Source organism: Chelonia mydas, chromosome 5 (genome assembly GCF_015237465.2).
Source record: "Chelonia mydas isolate rCheMyd1 chromosome 5, rCheMyd1.pri.v2, whole genome shotgun sequence".
Lineage (NCBI taxonomy): Eukaryota > Metazoa > Chordata > Testudines > Cheloniidae > Chelonia > Chelonia mydas.
This window is the reverse complement of record NC_051245.2, coordinates 52,091,115-52,113,404: the sequence shown is the minus strand read 5'-3', so window position 1 is coordinate 52,113,404 and position 22,290 is coordinate 52,091,115. Positions and strand designations below refer to the sequence as shown.

The 22,290-nt window shown below is 39.6% G+C and overlaps 1 protein-coding gene across 4 annotated transcripts in view; it reads right to left on the bottom strand.

Annotated features, from left to right (window-relative positions):
• The window catches only part of VCAN (versican), a 134,298-nt gene that overhangs the window by 63,638 nt on the left and 48,370 nt on the right, over positions 1-22,290 (bottom strand). For 2 of the 4 annotated variants that reach the window (XM_027828734.3, XM_043547218.1), the window contains exons 6-7: positions 21,188-21,481; positions 6,942-10,424 (exon numbers count right to left, since the gene is read on the bottom strand). In XM_027828734.3, the coding sequence (XP_027684535.2) occupies positions 6,942-10,424; positions 21,188-21,481 (3,777 nt within the window). The remainder of the gene's footprint in view (positions 1-6,941; positions 10,425-21,187; positions 21,482-22,290) is intronic. The other 2 variants (XM_043547217.1, XM_043547219.1) reach the window with 1 other exon arrangement.

The window sequence follows — 22,290 nt, the reverse complement described above, 5'->3', positions numbered from 1 at the left end:
CATTCCAAATCGGAGCAACACCCCAAAATTTTGAAATTCTCTGTGAAGGAAAATTCAGAAAAAAAAAATAGTTTTGGGTCATTCCAAATGCCTTGTTTCAACAAAATTAAAATGTTTCAACTTAGAGTTTTTAATGTTTGTATTATATTATCAAATATATTATAATGTAGAATATAATACAACATAAAAATTCAAAATGAGAAACTGAAATATTTGTTCTGATATTATCAAAATGGTATGTTAAGACATTGTCCGAACTTCTTTTTTTAAAAACAAAATTCCAGCTAAGCTGACCCAGTTGGTGAAGCATTTCTATTTCAACAGAACTGTATATTCGGATGGAATATGGTTTAGTCAAAATTTCTCTGACCATCTCCATACATCTGCTTTTTTAACCAATAAATCATTGCATAACCACCATAGATAATGACAGGGCTACACAACAAGGAATGTAAAACTTTCTTTATAAAACACAAAGATAAACCTGGAATACCTCCTAAGAATAAATAATAGATTTGGGTAACATACATTTATCCTCTCAGTGAAGAAAAATGTCTAATATTTAGTCAATACGTGAGATATTACCGTAGGTGCTTCCTCACCCGCAGGACAAATATCTTTCTCTCTAACTCAACAATGAATACATATAATTAAAATATCCTTGTTAAAAATAGCAAGTAGGTGGATATGTCCCACAGAGTAGTGTCCTGATTCATATATGCCACTGTGCATAGATAATCTTAGTTTTAAAAAACTATTAGACTTATTGTTATATTTTCCGTGCAATATAACACTTAAAGGGGAAAATGCTACCGTATATTGCACAAGCATGTAGAGTGTAGGGAGTCTTTTACCACCCAGTACACACATGCTGCAGTAGAGTAGGATTCCTACTTAAGACTAAAGAGAGAGCCAGCAGGGTTTGGGGGCATTGGCTACCACATCTACCATGCTTGCCAACATACCATGCCCCACGGAAGTATGGTCAGCCTGGCTGGGGATGTGGCAACCAGCTAGCATGCTTGCAGGAGACAATGACCGGAGCCAGCCAGGAATGAAAACGGGTCCTTTTCAGAGGAAAAGTAAAGTGCGTCTTACAGTACTTAGATACAGGCCAATTCTATACTATCCTTCCCTGTGTGAAACATGTGAGTATCTAATTTGTGTATGCATATATATAAAGACATCTAGCAAGACCCTGTGCTACTCTATCAAATCCCACTGCACATGCCCCTTTCATTGAGAACAGAGCACATGGGGTCAGATTCTGATACCCTTATACTGAGTAGTACCTAACTCCATCAATAGTCCCATTAGAGTCAGTGGTACTAGTTGGGGTCAAATCGTGAGCCTCTTACTCCCACTGGTATACTATAATTCATATGAATAGTTCCACTGAATCATTGTAAAGTACTATTTTATGTGAATAGTCTGGCCCATGATGGGCATTCTTAATGTCCAATGAAGAGCCCTAATGAAGACTCTACTTGCCAGTTTTGGGGTTAATAGCCGTGATTAATCCACATGCTGTGTTTAAGGTAATTACTTTCATTCAAATTTCACACACCTGGTTCCTTCTAAGGCAGGAAACAAACATATTAAACAGAAATCACATGTTAAACGCACACAACGTTTGCAATCTCTTTTCATAAAATTCCAAACCCACAAAGCACAGGTTCCCTCACTTTCATTCTGTTCAAGGCTGGAGGGGACAAGAAACCAGACAGTGCAGTTGTCAAACCCTGGATCTAATAAGCACCTTCCAACCTATTCACTAAGTAAGCACTTTTAAATGTCTCTGAAAATGCAGGTGTGCAAATTACTCCTAATACAGACAGAAGCTATTTTTTCAGTATCCCCTCAACCACTGTTAAACCACACACACCCCCCAACACACCCCCACTAGCATTTTTCAGCTAATAAAAGCTTTATGAGTTGAAAAGTTCCTTCAGGTTTTTTTCAGCGGCTAAAAAAACCCTTCCAGCTACAGCATCATAACTCACTGTTACAATCCACTGGAGCTAATGCAACATACAAGGATCATGAGTGGCATGTTTCGTTTTTCCACAGTGAAAGACAAGCCTCATATGACTTGCTCAATATGGTAGAAAATTACTAATATGATCATATAATGCAGTGCAAGGATGTTTTTCCTGCCCTTGTTGAGTCCATTTCAACACTGACCATAAGCAAAAGAGAATGGCATGAAGTTCTATACAAGTAAATAAAGTCTCAAGCACATTCCATTACGGAACTTGCACACCGTCATTTTTATGACAAAAAAGGGGATGTTTCCCCATGTATAAATATATTTTCCTCATTAATTTGCACACCTGTCCTAGACCTGCCCATGTCCCATAGACTGTCAGAAAATGTCATGCTTTATATTCCTCATTAATTTGTGCACCTGCCTCAGATTCATTCACATGCCAGTGCTTGGGCTGTCTGCCAATAAATTTTCTCATGGAAAACTGTTGTATTCTTATACAAATAAGCAGCTTAATCCATTCAGCTATATTCTCTCTCTTATCAGCATTTCAGCATAATTGCCAAAATATAACATAACGGGCTTGCTTTTCAGCCAGGCCTCATCTATCTTCTATTTCCATGGGTGCAATTGTACACCTCTTTGTAACTGAAACTTCATTTATGCACCCACAATTAATTTTAGGCAAAAATACTTGCAGTTAGATGTCTAACTATTTAATTTGTGGACAGCACAAAAAGAGAAGTCGTTGTGGAGAAGATATCTCTGGACATCTAGTCCAATATCTGAATGACACAAATATACATTTCTCATACATATATTTAAAATCAAAATTGGGACATATACTGTACTATATGAGGCACTAATTTCTGACAGTCTAGAATAACCTAATATCCTAGTCAATATTTTTAATTCAGTTTCATTCAATCTAGTCAATATTCCAGATCACTCCTATATAGGTCTATAGTAAATAATAATTATTAATAATAATAATGTTCCATACATCTATAACATCTGGACATCTATAAAGTGCTTTAACAAAGTTGGTGGCAGATTATGGCTGGCCCATGTGCAGTTTTTAAGCTGAGGGGAAAGGTGCAAGAAATCTTTCCCCATTCCACCTCCCACAGAGGCTGACCATAGGTACAAGTCACTAGCTCAAGAAAGCAAGGGAGTTCCGTCTGCTACAATTCACTCAGACTCTAGCCACCCCAAAGGAGTCTTGGGTATGGCCTCAACAGCCATATACAAGTGCGTGGGGGGAGAGGCTATATGTGTATGTACACTAAATGCAGCCAAAAGAAGCATTCAGTGTAAACATGCACTATTTTTCTACAGTGCCTAGTACAATGGGGCCACATTCCTGGTTGGCCTTTAGGCACTACAATAATTAATAATAATAATGCTACACTCCCCTGAAAGAATGCATCAATGGACATAATCACCCTCTTTGCCTGGGAGTTCTTGCAAGAGTTAAGTCCAAAGCAGATTGTTAAAAGTTACAAAGGGATCTCACAAAACTGGGCAACAAAATGGCAGATGAAATTCAATGTTGATAATGCAAAGTAATGCACATTGGAAAACATAATCCCAACTATACATACAAAATGATGGGATCTAAATTAGCTATTACCACTCAAGAAAGATCTTTGAATAGTTCTCTGTAACCATCTGCTCAGTGTGTAGCAGCAGTCAAAAAAGTTAACAGAATGGTAGGAACAATTAGGAAAGGGATAGATAATATCACAATGCCATTATATACATCCATGGTACACCCACTCTTTGAATAACACATGTAGTTCTGGTTGCCCCATCTCAAAAAAGATGGATTAGAATTGGAAAAGGTACAGAGAAGGGCAATAAAAATGATTAAGGGTATGGAACAACTTCCATATGAGGTGAAATTAAACAGACTGGGACTTTTCAGCTTAGAGAAGAAATGACTAAAGAGGGATATGATAGAGAAAGTGAATAAGGAAGTGCTACTTCACAAAACACAAGAACCAGAGCTTACATAATGAAATACTGAAGACAAGGAGGCGAAGGAAGGTAGAGAACCGACTCACACAAACGTACTAATACTACTGAGGAGACATTTATATACAATAGCTTGCATTATACATCCCTCAGCTCACCTTGTAATTCTTTTGCTATTTACATACCAGAGCTATTATTTTCAGGACTTGATAAGAAAGTTGCTATTTGCAAGGCGATATTTACACTTTTTGTACTTCAAAATCCTGGCAGGGTTTGTTCCATCCCTAGCCTATTGTTGTATTTAAGAGTGTTAAAAATATTTTATTGAAAATATGTTAATGCAAATGAGTCCAAACATTGTTTAATAAAGATAATTATAATTCTGAATACTGTTTCCTGTGATCCCTTAGCTGAAAACCAACAAGTCAATGACACTGTTTTATATGGTTCCCTGATGACTATGGATCAACTTTCATTTCAAAGCATAGCAGCAAAAATAGACTGCATCATGTTCTGTAGTAACTAACTTCTGGTGAAGTGCATGTGTTAGTAATCTCTGTCAAATTCTCTCCTCTTTAGCACTTACTGTATGTATTTCCTTCAGAATAAAAGAAAGTTTACGTACTAAGAAGCAGTGAATTGAAAATGTGCTTGATGTGATCTTGCAAATGTTTTCCTTGCGTGGAATGGAAAAAAAAAATGGTCAGAATATTGAAAAGAAAAGCACCTTTAATTGCGGTTATCTGATTAGATGTCTACAGTGCTGGGAAATTCACATACCGTGGTTGTCAGATTTGAAAACAGGCTGGGGGAGAGGAGCGGACCAAACTTCCGTTCTAATCCTGTGCTAAAAAGATGGTAAAATCCCTTCTTTTTGAACACAATAGAGAAAGTGCCATTTGGGGAAATTCCACCTTATTTTACAGAAAGAGTTATTTTGATTTATACTTGGTAGAATAAACCATCCTTAGTGACACAGTTTTAAAACTCCATGGTTTCAACCACTGACACATACACCCACAAACATACACCAACACATACAGAGAGATTTTAAAAGTTTGAAACGCTAACAGAAGGTAAAGTTTGAAGAAATTCTGCTCTAAGGGCTAGATCATTAGTGTAAGATCTGGCCCACAAAAAATGACTGCACACTCTTGTGTTGCTGCTGGAGCATCCCAGGAGGGAATTGTGACTCAGGGAATCACAGCACCCCTCCTCCCCTGACTGCTGCTGCTCCACAGAAAGCGTGAACTGAGACCTGCCTCAGCATATGCTCCCTGATGCCCTGGCATACTTTCATTTTGGGGGAGGAGGAGTCAAGGCTACACTCACTCCCCAAGCTTTCCCACCCTTCCTGACCCCAAGCATGAGGGAAGGATATAGCATCTCTGTGAAGATTGCTTCCTTCCATGCACAGTAAGCTGTGGTATTGTTACACTAGTGCATACAAGTAAATGGCCTCTTCTACTCCACAATCTGGTCCTTAGATAGAGAGTTGATTTAATCAAACTTTCATGAATTCAAAAGTATTTTGTATCTGACTTAAATCCAATCCACATACCTCAATCATTTGAGGTGGCTCATCAGAGTGTCTCATCTAATTGTGACTTCCTAAATATAGGCACCAGGCAGAACACAAACCCACAATGCTGCTAATGTGTCACATATTCCAGAAACAAAAGTACTGCTCAATTAAAAAAAAAATCATGTAATCCTTTCAAGTCTAGTATATTAAGGCCCAATTGATTTCAGTGTATTTGTCAAGACTATGCCGTTTAAATATTGCAGATATATATATATATATATATATATATAGTATAAAATAAGCAAAAGTAAAAAATTGCACTCTGTACAAGCTCTGCTAACTATATTGTAAACATTTAGGGATCTACTTTTGCCTTTTGATTGGTGCACACAACTCTATTAGCTCCCAAACTAACTCCCACTGAAATCAGTCAAAGGACTTGCATTAATTATAATGGGAGTTGGATCAGGTTCTTAACACTAATGGTAGTTATGGTCATGAATAAGTGGGAAAAGAATCCTCTAAGTAATCATACAGAAGCATCATATTCAGCTAGGCTAAAAGACAAATAAAATGTATATTTTTGTGGAAAAAAATAATTATAAATGAATTAAATATAGTATGAAATTCGACAAACCCTACAATATATCTCAGTTAATCTCCCTTTTCTCAGCACTTTCATATCTCTTTGTTTGTAAACTTAATACTATGCGAAAGATCTCAAGTAATGGCCAGTTGTCTAATACAATACTGTAATTCAGGAATTGGTAGCTTAGTTCAATGCTACTTTAGTTCAAAGTAGTTTTGCAGTTTCTGTTCTGGAAACCCATGAAATTAAAGCTGCGTTTGCAAATACAGTGCCTTCAGCTAAAAAACTTCATGAACTTGTGCAAATTATGGTAATTTGCATCACGGACTCTGCAAAGTAATCAGGAAAATGATGATGATACACCATGGCAAATATCCTGTCCCCCAAATCCCACAACATCCACCTGTGGATGTAACAGATGTTCCCAAATGTTTTAGCTGACCACACTGTAAATGGCATTGTTAATGGCTACAGACGAATGGAATGTTAACACCATCTAATGCTACACTTAAGAGTAATAATGTATGGCATGGAAGCTGTGAAACTAAAATGCTTTGTATCACAGATAACGAAAGTCCAATCAGTGATTTGAGTACATCATATGACAAACACCATTCTTATGACTCCCAATAATAAGTACAATACATTTGCACCTTCTTTCAACCATAGTGAATTTGACTAACAGACAATTATAATGTACATTTCTACATTATCTTAAATAATTAGTACCAATATATACATAGAAAAACGTAAAAACTCCTGTTTAGACAAAGCTGTGCTTCAAAGAATAACTTCTGGTATACTGTGAAACCTTACTATTATGGCAAACTGTATGGACATAGGTCTAAAGGGCAAACTCTTACCTGTATTATTGCCTATAATGGCAATAACAATAAATCTTATGTCAGATTTATCTTCCATGTCTGTTTCAAGATCTGAAATAGAGGGAGACACTTCCTGAGGTTCTAAAACCTCTGTGGTTTCCTCAACTTTGGGTGGTCTGGTAGGTCGTGCAACTGCAGTGGCACTTGATGATGTGAAATATTCTTTATCAATTTCTGGTTCCACTGTCTTGCCTGTCAGACCATCGTCAGTAGTGGTTTTACTGGGAGAAGTAGATTCACCAATTATTACCATGTCTATGCTTGTTTCCTCCTCATCTTCCCTGTCAATTATACGTGGAGGCTTTTTAGTAACAAAGGATTTGGTAGTTGAAGTTGGTTGGATTTTGTCTGCTGCACTTAGAACTGTTGTTTTATCTGTTCCAATAGTTGAAAATATAATTGGTTCTATTCCTTTAGGTTCCTTCAATATTCCTGAACCTTCCAGACTATGGGCTGTAAAATTTTCCACTTTTTCCACAAAAGTAGATTTCTCAATCTGATGAGTAATACCTTCTGGTGCAGAAGGACCTGTAGGCACTGTATGTGAAGGTAACTCAGATTCCCAACTCACCACACTGCTGTCTTCCGTTTCATTTTCTTGTTTGATGCGTGGTACTCCACCTTCATCTACTTGAGTTTCAGTGGTTGGTGATACTCGCATAACTTCAGTGGTATTTACTTTGTGGTCAGTAACAGCATCAACTTTTGGAGACAGTAAAAGCTGTATGGTCCCAGTGGTTGTTTCACCAGATGCTAGAACTTTTCCATAATCCCTTATCTTTATATCAGGCACAAAAGCTTCTGTAGTTGTACGTATTTCATCATATGCTGATCCTTCAGTAATTATGTCCACATCCTGCCTTTCAGTAATAGCTGTGTGACCCAATTCAGGTTCTAAAGTTGTCTTTTGTTCATATATTTGAACAAATGTCACAGGCACCTTAGACGTAGTTGCAGTAGAATCAGTGGTAGTAACCAATTGCTCTATAGTAATTCCATATGGTTTTCCTTCCACTGTTTCTTCAGTAATTTGGATCACATCTTGTCTTTCAGTAATAGTTGTCTGAGCAGATTCAGATTTGGATACAACCTCCTGATCATCTGTTTCCATGTGTACTTGAGTAGATGTCACATCCATTTTAGAAATGGATGCTGTGGACTCTGTGGCAGTAACCATTTGTACCATAACTTCATCTTTGGTAGGGTGTTCCTTTTGAAATACTGTTCCTTCTGTATCTTGAGTTTCCACATGTGGGTGAATAGTAGTTATTGCTCTGGAGATTCCTAGGTCTTGGCCCTGCTCGATAGTACTTCCTTCCTCAGTCCAAACAACTTCTTGCCCTCCTGTTCCTCCATTAGGTTCAACCTTTTCTTCATAGGATTTTACAGTAGTGGATGTCATTGCAGATGATTCTTCTTTAATGATTATTCCAGTACTTATCTGGCCACCCTCTGTGACTGCATATTTTGTGCCCTCTTTATCTGTAAATGTAAGGGCTTCAGTAAATAGTGCTTTTTCAGTGGCCTCTTCTGGTTTCATTTCTGGTGCAGGAGAAAATGTTCTCACAGTATCATGATACCTTGAAACAACATCTTCATGTTCTGTAAAACCTTCTGTCGGTTGTTCTCTGTCACTCACTTCCATGACAGGGGGCCTGGCAGTTGGTAATTTTGTAGCTTTTGATGCTGGCACCGATGGCAGAAAGGGCTTTATTGTTGCATTGCTTTCATCCAGTGACATTTTTGATACTGTGATCACTTCCATTTCTATAGCTCTGCGAGTAGAGTAGACACTTGTAATATCTTTACCCCGATCTATATCAGCTGATATAGCTGTAAGTTCTTCATCAGTTTTTGGTTCTGTTGGCTCAACACTTATCTTAGTTTTATCTTTTTCTGTTGAAATTGCTGTTTCAGAGTGCTTTGTATGTTCTACAATATAAAGTTGCCCTGGAGAAGCTGTAGAAAATTCCATTCCAGAGATACCATCTCCTGTTCTTAAAGCTCCATATGTTTTCACATAATGAAGCAAATCTTCTGTCACATTTTCCTGATCTTTATCAGTAGATAGTGGAGTGCTTGAAACTTGAGGAGCAAGTGTGAATTTCTCACTAGCAACATGTCCCTTAGGTTCTGTTTTGTCCTTATCAGCATCAGGAATAACTCTTGTGATAGAGGGGGCTGTGACATCAATTGTTCTCAGTTCTGGCTCTCTCGTTTTTTCTAAGATGATTGACCCTTCTGTTTTTAGAAATGGGTAGATGTCAGTCTGCATTCCCTTTACTACCCCTTGTGGTGAAGTGGTACCTTCTGAGACAGTGATGGCCTCAGCTTCTGTCTGATTAACTGTTAGTACAGATGTAGACATAGGTAGTCCAAAGGAAATTTCAAGTGCATCGGTAGGCTGCACATCCTCCAAATCCTCTCTGCTTCCTTCAGCTGATGCCTCATTATCAAATAGAATATGTTCCTCTGTAATTCTAACTGCTGGAGTTGACTCACTTGCTGTAGAAGATGCCCTAGCAGTTACAGTATGCCCATCTAAGAATGTCTTTGATACAGTAATTACTTCTAATTCTGGGATTCTGCTAGAAGCCAGAGTTCTGTGGTCAGGCATAACAGTGTATGTGCTTGCTTTGCCACTCTCCTCCTCTGTGGGAGGTTCATGCTGATCAGTGTGCAGATCTTTGGGAATTACAACAGTTGTAAGTTTCTTATGAGTTTTTGCCTCCATTGATTCTTTTGTAGGTTGAGCACTAAGATACATTTCCTCCTTTGTTAGTGTAACTGAAGTCTCTATTTCAGCAACCTCTTGTACAGAGGTTTGCGCTGAGGCATTTGCAGATGTTCTTATTGGACCCACCTCTATTTGTTCAGTCTGACTTTCAACAGTTTGTGTATTTTCAGTTTCAACATCTTCCCATGAATCTGTGACTGGAAGTGATGTGGGAATTGCACTTGTATCTGCTCTATGCTCTGGAATTATTGAGGACAAATAAACTTCCTCTCTGATTTTAGACATATCTGATTTCTTAGATAATTCTGCTGCAGAATAAGCGTGCTCCAACTCCTCTTGTATAGGTGTACTCACTGCTAGCCTAGGTGTGGCATCAGCTTTAGTCATTTCCAATGATTCAGAAGTATCTACTTTGCCATCTGTGACAATCTGAGGTAGAATAGTGGTTAACTTAATGTTCTCCTTAAGCATCTTCTCTTCTTGTTTTTTCTCACCCCCTTTGGTAGTTAGTATTGTATCTTCCTTTATTCTTTCCAGGATCACTTTTTCCAAAGATGAAATCTTTGTTTTGGTGACAACTGATTCAGTGATTGAACTATCAGAGATATCAGGTTTAAGAGTAGCTTTGCCAGGTATTATTTTTAGCTCTGTTAACAGATTGGCTGGCCCACTTTCCATAGGAATGTCCAGCTCAACAGATGCAGACTCTGATATATTTTGTTTACCTAAAAAAAGATGTTAAAGAAGCAGTTAGAAAGGGTATAAGTAAGCCCATTTTTATACTTTTCTGATGCAAACTAAATGTTAAACCTGAATAGAATGAATGAAAGCAACAAAATGTTTTAGAGGAAAGTTTTGAATTCAGTACAGCTTTAAATGCCCACATAAAAACACTGTATTACAATGCCACAAGATTTGCTGGAGTTCATACACAATACTCATAAGAAGTTAGATTAGGGCTGAACGTGAGAACGGTATTTTTTCACTGAATGGCTTTAATTAATTTGCCTTTAGCCAAAGTATTTGTCTACCAGGTTTTGAGTTTTTTTTAATTTAGAGGTGCTATTAAGTGTTTTTAAGTAATGGAAGGAAATTAAATGTTATTACTTTTAGTTTAGGACAGGGTTTCCCAAACTTGGGACACCGCGCTCGTGCTGCTTCCCGCAGCCCCCATTGGCCTGCAGCGGCGAACTGCGGCCAGTGAGAGCCGCCATCGGCCGAACCTGCGGAGGAGGCAGGTAAGCAAACCAGCCCGGCCCGCCAGGGGCTTTACCTGCACAAGCGGTATCCCAAGTTGGGAAAACACTGGTTTAGGATATAATATTATTCATAAAAGTCCTGTCTTTGGCTCCCTGAGCTGGGAGCGCTGTGGGGGAGGCATCCTCAGACCTGGGGGAGGGAATCTCTTGCATTGCTCAACAACAACAACAAAAGCATGTCAGTAATATTAGTTTCATGGTGCTACATTAACATTATCAGAAGTCTTTATACAACATAATGTCACCAAAATACAAACATATTGCTCTTTATTGTACTGACTGAAATGTTGAAGTTGAATTTTTCATGTCATACTCTCAGTCTATCAGAAAATTCTTGCAGTTAAAGGAAGAGATGTTTCCCATTCCCCTGGTGCCTTTATGCTATGCTATGTACTAGTTGCATTGCAAATGTCATGGGTGTTTTTTCAAGGCTTACTTTAGCATACAATTCACATGTATAACAGGAAGTAAAATACCAGCTTAGTATATTTTCAGCACATAATTACAAATCACAAAAGGGAACCCTGACAGCAACCGGAGTGTGCTTAGGCAACAGAAACTAACATGCCATCCTAAAACACTGTATAATAATGTCACAAGATTTGCTGTAATCCATCTAAACTATACTCTCAGGCATTTAGATTAGGTCTGAAAGTGAGAACAATAATCCACGGAGGACAAAAAAATACCCACAGGTAAGATCAGAAACCTTGTATTGCAATGAAGTTGACTTTTGGAAAATAATCCTGCTTCCCTTCACACACAAAACTGGGAGCATTATATATGAAAGGACAGCAGGATTGGGCCCTTTAAAACACCAAATAATAAGGGGACAGCAGTTGTGGATCAAGAGTAGAGTATGGCCCTTAGAGTCACTATTAGGACATAGATGATGATTTCAAGATTTTTAGTACATAAATATGTCAGCACTAGGGTGACCAGATGTCCCAATTTTATAGGGACAGTCCCGATATTTGGGGCTTTTTCTTATATAGGGTCTTATTACCCTCCACTTCCTGTCCTGATTTTTCACACTTGCTATCTGGTCACCCTAGTCAGCACTAACTACCCCAGCACAACACAACTGAACCTACAGCCTCTTTCATATGAAAGCATTGCTAAGTATCTAATCAGGTAATTAAAATCCCTACACAAACATGCAAGACATTTATGTAGTTACAATTTTTTAGGAAGACAGGCACAAAGGCCAAAAGTTGGGTTTCAGAGTTAATGAATGAGCTCAGGAAAACTCAGAGACTCAGCGTATGATATGAAAGTTTTATCATTCCTACTTGAGGGCCAGGGATCAGGGACAAAGATGAGGTTTGAGATAGGATTCAGAGAGTCACATTTACAGAAAGGAGATATTCCAGAAGATGGAGCAAAGAAGAATCTACTATCCACTAAGACATCCAGAATTGAAGAGCACAGGGAAAAGATTGTTAGAACAGGTAATGGGACAGGCAGAGAAGGGGAAGAAGTTAAGGGAGAATATAGGAACATGCAAATTGAGCACATCCATCTGTTTAATGCTCAAGAGTACCCAATACATACGCACATATCAGGTATTTTCACATGCACATGGCTAATTAGATGTCTCTCAGGGCTTGTCTACACTTACAGTGCTGCAGTGGTGCAGTTGCACTGGTAGCACTTAATGAAGATAACTACCTTTGCCAACAGAAGAGCTTCTCCCATTGGCATAAATATTCCGCCTCCCCGAGAGGCAATTGCTAGGATGATGGGAGAAGCCTTCCACACTCCTGAGCAACCATGTAGTTATACCAGCACAAGTTTATAGTGTAGACCAGATCGTAGGCATTTGTTCAGGCATATAATATATTTGTGTGCATAAATTAGGCCTACACAAATGTAGGTTTGAAGTTTCACACACCTAATTTTGAAAATGTTGCCCTTACAGACAAACTATTAGATTATACACTGAAGTAGACAAAGAGGTGGTCAACCAGCTTTATCCAAATCCAGATCTAAACTTCCTCAAATTTCAGAGCATTAGGATCCAAGGGTTCAGTCCACACCCAGTATGGAGTTAGATCCATTCATTAAGTTTGGATCAGAAGCCAGAAGTTTGGGGGTGTTCTTGTGTGAGCCACTCTCTAAAGTCTATTCAAGTGGGAACAAAGATTATTGTTTGTTTTAAAGAATATTAAATAGAGGTGGGGAAAAATAGAAAATAAAGCCAGAATCAAAATATATTTATGAATAAAGAGACAGAATGTGATTCACCACTATTTGAGGGCTTTGTAATGCTAGTTATTCGTGACTTTTTAGGTGACTGTCAGGTTTTCATTAAAATGTTTGCAAATCTTAAAAGTTTAATGAATTACAACTGAAGTCTCTATTTCAGCAACCTCTTGTACAGGGATTTGCAGTGAGGCATTTGCAGATATTCTCATTGGACCCACCTCTATTTGTTCAGTCTAACTTTCAACAGTTTGTGTATTTTCAGGTTCAACATCTTCCCATAAATTCATGCCTGATATGCAGTTACTTACTATTCATGACTTACTAACTGCTAATCTCTTGATAAAAAGTTTCAGACATTCAGTGAGGGAGCAGAAATAAACAAACTAAAAAAATAAGGCCAAATGCATCAGATATTTGGTTCAGCAATTACTAATTGACCAACTCTAACAAACAAACAAACAAGCATTTTGTTTCCTAAAGAAGAAGAAGAATACAATATAAATTCTATTCAGTTTATAGATAGGTGGCCAAATTTTCTGCTGGTACAAACTGAAATCTGAGGAGCAGTGCTGATTTACACCATCTCTAGGATTGTTTCAGCTACACTAGGTAAGTGCCTTATCACTAATATGATGTATACATTTTTCATGGACATGTTTCAGATTTGTAAACTTAACTGAGAAGAATTAGCTGAGACACAGATGCTTCTTCTTAGTGAAGACATCTACCAGCATTTCTTTCTGCCTTGTACAAAAAAAAAAAGTTGATTTTTTAATAGGTTCCAACTCCAGTTTTAACTGGTTGCTTCTCTATCCAGATGTTTTGCATTACTGTATTCCTTGCGCCATGTGTTCAAGAAGCTGTCTTCTTTGTGCTTCTTCTGATGTAAGACATGAGACAGATTTTCCTAATAAAATGCATGAATCTTTTAGCAGCAAGAAAGCAAATTATCTCAACAACTGCTGCTTACATCAAAGGCTATCTTGTATTGCTTTCAATTGATTCCTTTTATATTAAGAACAACCTGAATGAAGTTGATTTTGGATGGACCCTATGTGAATTGGTAGAGATACTGTACTTTTTCATTCTCCAACTGTTTACTTTATGCTTTCACTCTGGAACAGCTTTCTTCCTTCTTCACTGTTGTTTAAATAAGGTCATTAAAATGAAGTTATATTAAGACCTAATCATTTTATCTAGGAAAACACACTATATGGCTTACAAAATGCTTTAACTTTGAGACCACAAACTGAGAAGTTTAATAAGAAATGTATCTCTAATTTACTCTCTAGAGGCAGACAATACTAATTTTACAAATAAAGTATGTCTACATTTTCAGGATACTTAAGCATATGTCTAACTTTAAGCACTTGAATAGTCCCTTTGAAATAAATAGAACTACTCACATGATTAAGTTGAGGCATACAGCACTTAAGTATCTAGATGAATTAGGGCCTTATACTACTACATCAGTACCTTATGAAACACGCCCAGCAAACATGCCCATGCAGAAGCTCATCAAGTCCACTTTTTGAAGTGAGTCATAAAAAAAAATAACCCCTCCATACTCCAATCAATAGTTGATAAAAAAAAGTAGTCCATGATTTACTCTCTAGCTGCTGCAGTATCAAGGGCCAGATACAAAGCCTAATGAAGTCAATGGAAAGACCCCCACAGACTTCAGTGTATTTTCAATCAAACCCTAAGAGAAGAAAACAAAAAAACCCTTTTCCTCTCTGTAATGAGTGGCCATAAAGCCAGTATCCATTAGAAATCAAGTCACTTTTGGCTGAAATAATATTTTGTTCCACTGCAGCTGAGCATCAGTGTTCAGCAAATTTTGCTTTCTAATTAATTCTTTTTTAACATTCCCTATCCCACCAAAAGCAATCTTAGCTTTTAACAGATAAAAGACTTTTTTGATGATAGCCTTGATGCAGCAACGTCCTGGAGTACATGCCTAACTCTACGGTCAAAGTCAATGCTTTAGGCATGATCTCAAGTACCTTGCAGAATAAGGGACTAAACATGAGCTGTAGGAAATAAACACAATAAACCAATTAATAGAGGTTAAACTTCAAGAAGACTTCAGACACATCTGTAAGCAACCAAGAAGAAAATGAAAGATAATAAGCCATATGGTTTCTGTAGAGAAAAAAAATACATGATCAAAGTGATGGTCTCTTATTTTTAAAAAACAAGACTTTAGACTTCACATCTCAAATTATTAGTCTGAGCCCATTTTATTTTCCAGAGTCAAGACTACTTGTACAGTATGGTTTTGCAACTGGAAAGCAAACTAAGTAAAATCTTAAACTTAACTATACTATAGATAGATTTTTTTCTTGGCTCATGATTTTATCTGAAGCTAATAAATTGTGCTTTGTGCTAGCAATCTTCAGAATGTGGGTTGGAGGTTTCTTCTAACTTTAATTGCAAAATTAAATTCAATATATAGAATTTCCACCAAGGAGAGTTTGAATCACAATAAAGACTTCATGCTGGGCTGAAGGAAGAGGTGTCTCCTTTTTTAAATACAAGGTTTGTTTTGATAATGATTAAGACAGATGCCTACTCTGGCACAGATCTGTTGCTTTGGAGCATTTGAAAAATCTAATCCACTAGCTGGCTCCACAAAGGCCAGAGTCAGCCACTCTTTCTGGAGCGGAGAAGCATATGTTTACATGTGTCCCACATATTCCAATTGGACTACTCAAAGACATAGAGGATATTACTCAGCGTGAGTGAAAGTGGTAAACTGAGGTCCTTAATCATTGCCATTTCACTTCATACCAAATGCATAATGTGCATTACATTCAAAAAGTTAAATCACTGGCTTTCAGGCAGTAGTATGAGAAAGATTAGGGAGCTGAACATGAGCACAGCAATGTGATGCTGTGGCCAAAAGAGCTAATGCGATTCTGGATGCATAGACAGGGGAATCTTGAGTAAATCATAGAATCATAGAAGCAGCAGTAAATCACAGAATATGAGGGTTGGAAGGGACCACCTCAGGAGGTCATCTAGTCCAACCCCCTGCTCAAAGCAGGGCCAATCCCCAATTTTTGCCCCAGATCCCTAAATGGCCACCTCAAGGATTGAACTCACAACCCTGGGTTTAGCAGGCCAATGCTCAAACCACTGAGCTCTCCCTCCCCCGAGTAGGAGTAGAGAAGTTATTTTACCTCTGGATTTGGCACTGGTGCAACTGCTGCAAGAATATTATGTCCAGTTCTGGTGCCCAGTATTCAATAAGAATGTTCATAAATTGGAGAGGGTTCAGAGAAGAGCCACGAGAATGGGTAAAGGACCAGAAAATATGCCTTATAGTGAGAGACTCAAGGACCTCAGTCTACTTAGCTTAACAAAGAGAAGCTTTAAGGGTGACTTGATTGTCTATAAATCTATAAGTATCTACATGGGGAACAAATATTTAATAAAAGGCTCTTCACTCTAACAGAGAAAGGTATAACACAATCCAATGGCTGGAAGTTGAAGCTAGACAAATTCTGACGGGAAAAAAGACAAATTTTTGATGGTAATTAACCAGTAAGGGTAATTAACCTTTGGAACAAGTTCCATTACTGACCATTTTTAAATAAGGATTGGATGTTCTTCTAAATGATCTGCTCTAGGAACTATTTAGGGGAAGTTCTATGGCCTGTGTTCCATAGGAGGTCAGACTAGATCAGTGGTGGGCAAACTTTTTGGCCTGATGACCACATCGTGGTTCCGAAACTGTATGGAGGGCCGGATAGGGAAGGCTGTGCCCCCCCCCCAAGCAGCCTGGCCCCTGCTCCCCCAAACAGCCTGGCCCCTGCCCCCATCCACCCCCTCCCACTTCCCGCCCCCTGACTGCCCCCCTCAGAATCCCTGCCCCATCCAACCCCCCCCCCCCACTCCTTGTCCCCTGACCGGGACCCCCTGCCCGAACTGCCCCCCCAGAACCCCACCCCCCATCCAAGCCCCCCTGCTCCCTGTCCCCCGACTGCCCCAACCCCTATCCACACCCCTGCCCCCTGACAGATCCCTCCCCCCCGGGACTCCCACGCCTATCCAACTGTCCCCTGACTGCCCCCCAGGACCCCCTACCCCTTATCCAACCCCCTGCTCCCCGCCCCTTTACCTTGCCGCTCAGAGCGCCAGGACTGGCAGCCGCGCTGCCTGGCCGGAGCCAGCCACACTGCCGTGCAGTCTAGAGCACTGGGGCAGGCCGGTGGCTCTCGCAGCCACACTGCCTGGCAGAAGCTTGCAGCCCCGCCGCCCAGAGCGCTGGCGGCATGGCGAGCTGAGGCTGCAGGGGAGTGGGGACAGCAGGGAAGGGGCCGGGGGTAGCATCCCCAGCCAGGAGCTCAAGGCCCAGGCAGAAGGGTCCCTTGGGCCGGATGTGGCCCGCGGGCCGTAGTTTGCCCACCTCTGGACTAGATGATCACAATGGTCCCTTTTGGCCTTCGAATCTATGAGGCAGAGGAAAGTTTACTGGGACACAGTAAAAATGTGACATTACTGCTTTCAACGATAAAAACATCTGTTTTGCAGACTTTAGGCCCTGGCGCTACCTAGATAACTCTGCTTGATTTTGCCACAGAGGAATGCTGTGTGTTTCCAATTAGCAGCCTCTGATCTAATAAATGAATGTAACAATTATTTAAACTTACTTTCCATTAACACAAGTCCCCTAAATGTCAGGATTCAAGTATTAGGGGGAAAATATAACAAGATACATTATGAAAATACTGACAGAGCACTAAGCATTTTACTGAGGTTTTGTGCAAGGGTTTAAGAAACCAAGATCGCAGTGTGGTGACTGCTGCAAAGGAGTGATCTTAACCAGTTTCATATGGAACAGTTGCGCCTGAGCTTCAGATCAGGGATTATGGTATCACACAGAGCCTCACAGTGACTGTACATTGCATTTTCATGTGACACTCTGAGCTTGACTGTGATTTTTAAGCCACAGTCCTGAGTGCAGTGTGGAGCTGTCTCACCTTAGGGAGAGCCACAGAGAGATTGTTAACTATGTCACAATCTCTCTCGTGTTGACTCTTGTACACAAAGAGTGAGCAGTTTCACTCTCCATCAGAGCCGACCACTGCCACCAGTACGCTGGCCTTGTTTTGCAGGCGGAGTCAGAGGTTAGGTAGGTTCTTAGCCTCTCCTCCTTTCCCCTGCCTCCTTTCTGGATCCTGGCTCTTCGAGGGAAGAAAGGCAAACAGGTGCGCAGTCCTTGAGGAGCCATGTAAATATAAATATCCTTCATAAGAATTTGCATGGGGTCATTGTGTTTTTTTTCTTTGCTTTTGTGTTTCAGACAATGTTCACAGATGTAAAGATTTTATTAATTTGCAAACCAAAAAAAGACAATGTATAACTTCAACCCTTTTACATGAAAAACAATAAACAAAACTCATATGGTTTGGAAATACAGTGAATTGCTTCAAAAAGTTTTCTCTAGCATTTTGAATTGCATTCAATATTGCACCAGTACTAAATAAAACCAAATGCTACATACAATCTGATGACACAGAGTTTACCAGTTACCTCTCTGTTTATGGAAACAAATATGTGAGTGTGTTTGAGCCATATTCTGTATTCATTAAGGGCCTGAGCTTGCCAGGTGCCAACTCAGAGGAGCTGGAGCTCTTCCATTGACATCTAAGGCAGTGCTTCTCAAGCTATGTGATGTGGGGGACTGGCAATTTTTTTTTCCAATGTGCGCGCAGACTGGCAGCCGATGGCTCGCGGACTGGCACCGGTCCGCAGACCACCACTTTGAGTAGCACTGATCTAAGGGACTTGAAGATACCCAATCCCTCTCATAAGTAGAGCTATGTGATTTTTTCAATTTACTGGCAGTTCAAAAAAGTGAAAAAAAGTATTTTGAAATTTTTGGAAAGCTGAAAAGTGAAACTTTTTGTTTAGCATCAAATAAAACATTTTGTTTGACCTGAAATAAAATATGTCATTTCATGTTTGAACTTTTAAAAATGTTTTCCTATTTTACTAACAAAATTGAAGTAAATTTCAAAATTAAAAGTCATTTTGAATTGAAAAATTGAAACTTTTCATTTAAAAATGTGGAAATGAAACATTTCAATTTTTTTCAGGGTTGTTTTGGTTTGGTTTGGTTTTTTTTGCGGTTTCTTTTTCTTCCGAACATAAGAACAGCCATAGTGGGTCAGACCAAAGGTCCATCTAACCCAGTATCCTGTCTTCTGACGGTGGCCAATGGCAGGTGCTTCAAAGGGAACGAACAGAACAGGTAACCATCAAGTGATTCATTCCCCCTTCGCACACTCCCAGCTTCTGGCAAACAGAGGCTAGGGACACCATGCCAGCCCATCCTGGCTAATAGCCATTGATGGGCCTATCCTCCATGAATTTATCTAGTTCTTTTTTTAATACTAATCAAAACAATTGTTGTGAATTCAATATGAATTCAGAAAATGTTTTGGTCAATCCAACTATCAAATTTCACGCAGGTCTCCTCGGTGCTCAGTATCTGGCAGGAACAAGCTGTAACTCTTCAATGATCAGTAGGAGATTTTCCTGAGCAAGTTATGAGTAAGGAGAGTGCTGAGTAAGGTCTAAATCTAGTGGATCAGATGGTGTGAGCCTCTGTGCAAATACACGAAAGTAAAGAAAAAAACCCCAATGACCCCATGCAAATTCTTGTGAAGGATATTTATAAGCCCCGGGGTATGTCAAAATTTGCTTTAAGAAAAACTTCCTGAAAGGATAAAGTACAAAGTGGAAAATACAAATTATATTTTCATAGGGTGAAATTCACTCTATACACCTAATGCGCAGTAGCCAGACTCTATGTGAGTGAAGAGCAACTGGGCTGGGGAGGTGAAATCCAATGTTCTAACTGAGGATAGGCTTCCAGCCTTCAATTCAAACAACCTCCTCCCCAGAACAGCCACTATTCCAACCCATTGGAGAGTCTTCTGCAGTCCCTCCACAATAGGGTGAATTTCACCCATTATACTTTAAAATGATCATAAACAAACAAATTGCAAATATATTGAGTCATCTCCCACTTGAGTTGTAAGACAAACTCTAGATGAGTAAGCCACCAATCCTGCATGAATATAGTCTTTATTTATACATGTAGTCCCTCTGAAGTCAATGAGACTATTTCTGCGAGCAAAGTTTTTAAGATCTGACCCACAAACATTAGAAAAAAAACTATTTAAAAATACAAAAAACAAGAGCACCCAGTACAGCAATGTGCTGAGCATCTTCAGCTCCCACTAACTTCACTTAGAGTTGAGAGCAGTTAACATGTCATGTTATGCCACACCCTTGGGTGTGCCATCAGGCACGAGGGTTGAACTGGGATATTGGGATCATAAAACGTAGCCTTTACTGTTTGAGCTAAGGACCTAGCTCTGTAGCAGGCCCATCAACCTCTATATGTGTTGCAGCCTCCACTAGACGGAGACAGAGTGACACACTGAGTGGGTGTGACTTACTGTCACTGAACAGGACCCCAAGAAACCAGAAGTCCTGAATTAAAGGCCCAATACTTCAATGTTTACTCATGCAAATACTTCTTACTCCTTAACTTTAATGGGACTAGTCATGGAAATAAGGATTTCATTGATGTCAATCAAAAGGAATACCGCTGTCATTATGGGTTGCAAGATCAGGCCTTGATGCCTTAACTCAGGCACACTTTGGCCAGGCATTGCATCACCTGCAATTCCACAGCACTAGGAAATCCAGTAAACCATGGGAGGCTGTTGAAAAATGTTTGCCACACTGTTGAGGAACAACAGGACACAGATTAACTTTATCTTAACATTTCCTCTCTCCATAGTTCCTTGCCTTGTCCTTAATGTTATTTTAACACAGTTGTTTCTGGTTGGCTTCTTTGTTTGTTCTGTAAAGCCACAGTAATGAAATGCTTTGGTCACAATATACATGCTCTGTAAGCAATGAAATCAAGCAACATGGCAGGTTAAACCCTTTTGTGACCAAAATGCATGCTTAAAATCATAATAAAAAAAGCTTACGTTGAAAGCAGTAGGCATCAAACTTGCTATGTGGGTAGGGGAAGCCTGTTTGGTTCTCATAGCGATACAGGGTTCTCACCCCAAGTAAACCTCCTCCACACTGGATTCTAGCCACAGACACAGGATAACGCACGCTGCCATCAGCCAGCCAGCCATAGTCACATTGGTCAAAGCCACTCCTCCAGGCAGCATGCAGGTCGCCCACTGTAGCAAGAACTGCATCCCTTTTCTCACACTGCTTCTTAGCTTCTTCAAAGGTTAGCTTGTTGGGCAGTGTCACATGGAACACATCACCTAAGGAATAAAAACAACGGTGAGTTTTACCGAACAGTTCCCTCTTGATACTCCAGCTCCAACTGCCTCTCCATTATTAAGGTTGAGACTCACTTTCCATTACCAACTCAATTTAGTCCCATTCCCCCTGTAAGATATTTATAACATAGCCTTTCCCTTCAAATTTTGCATGTGTGCTCTGTGGCCAGAGAACTAAATCTGCCCAGAATTCACACTATGTACATGCACATAAAATTCACCCACTCACCACATAGCACAAAGATTGAATCTGTGACCTTTTTGTGAGGGAATTATGCAGGGGTTGGAGACAGACTCCTCCCCTCAACATGCAGGCAGGGCACAGGGGAGCCAAACCATATGTGACTTCTACTTGAGCCCTGGGCTGAAATAGGCATTGTGACTTCAGTGCACTTAGTGAACCTGGAACATGGTCTGATAACGCTTTTATTTTTCTCAGTGAAAGCAAATGTACTCTCTTACATCTGCAGGCCTCTTACTTGGCCCTTCTAGTCATCACTAGGATCTCTCGCAAGGCTCAAAGAATACAAATGCTCTTTACTGGCTGCTGTAAATCAATTTTCAGAGTGATACTTCTACAGGTCAACTACTAATAGCATGCCCAATGAAAAGAAAAAGAGAATCATCACTGGACACATTATGGTATGCCCTGAGTCTGAGACTTTAGCTGAAACAGACAAATTAGTCCAGAAGCTCCCTTGTGCACTTTGGCTTCAAGTGAATATTAATCTCCAAGTAACACCTTTCCACTTATAAATTACTGATGGAGTTTGAACAAAATGATTCCTGTG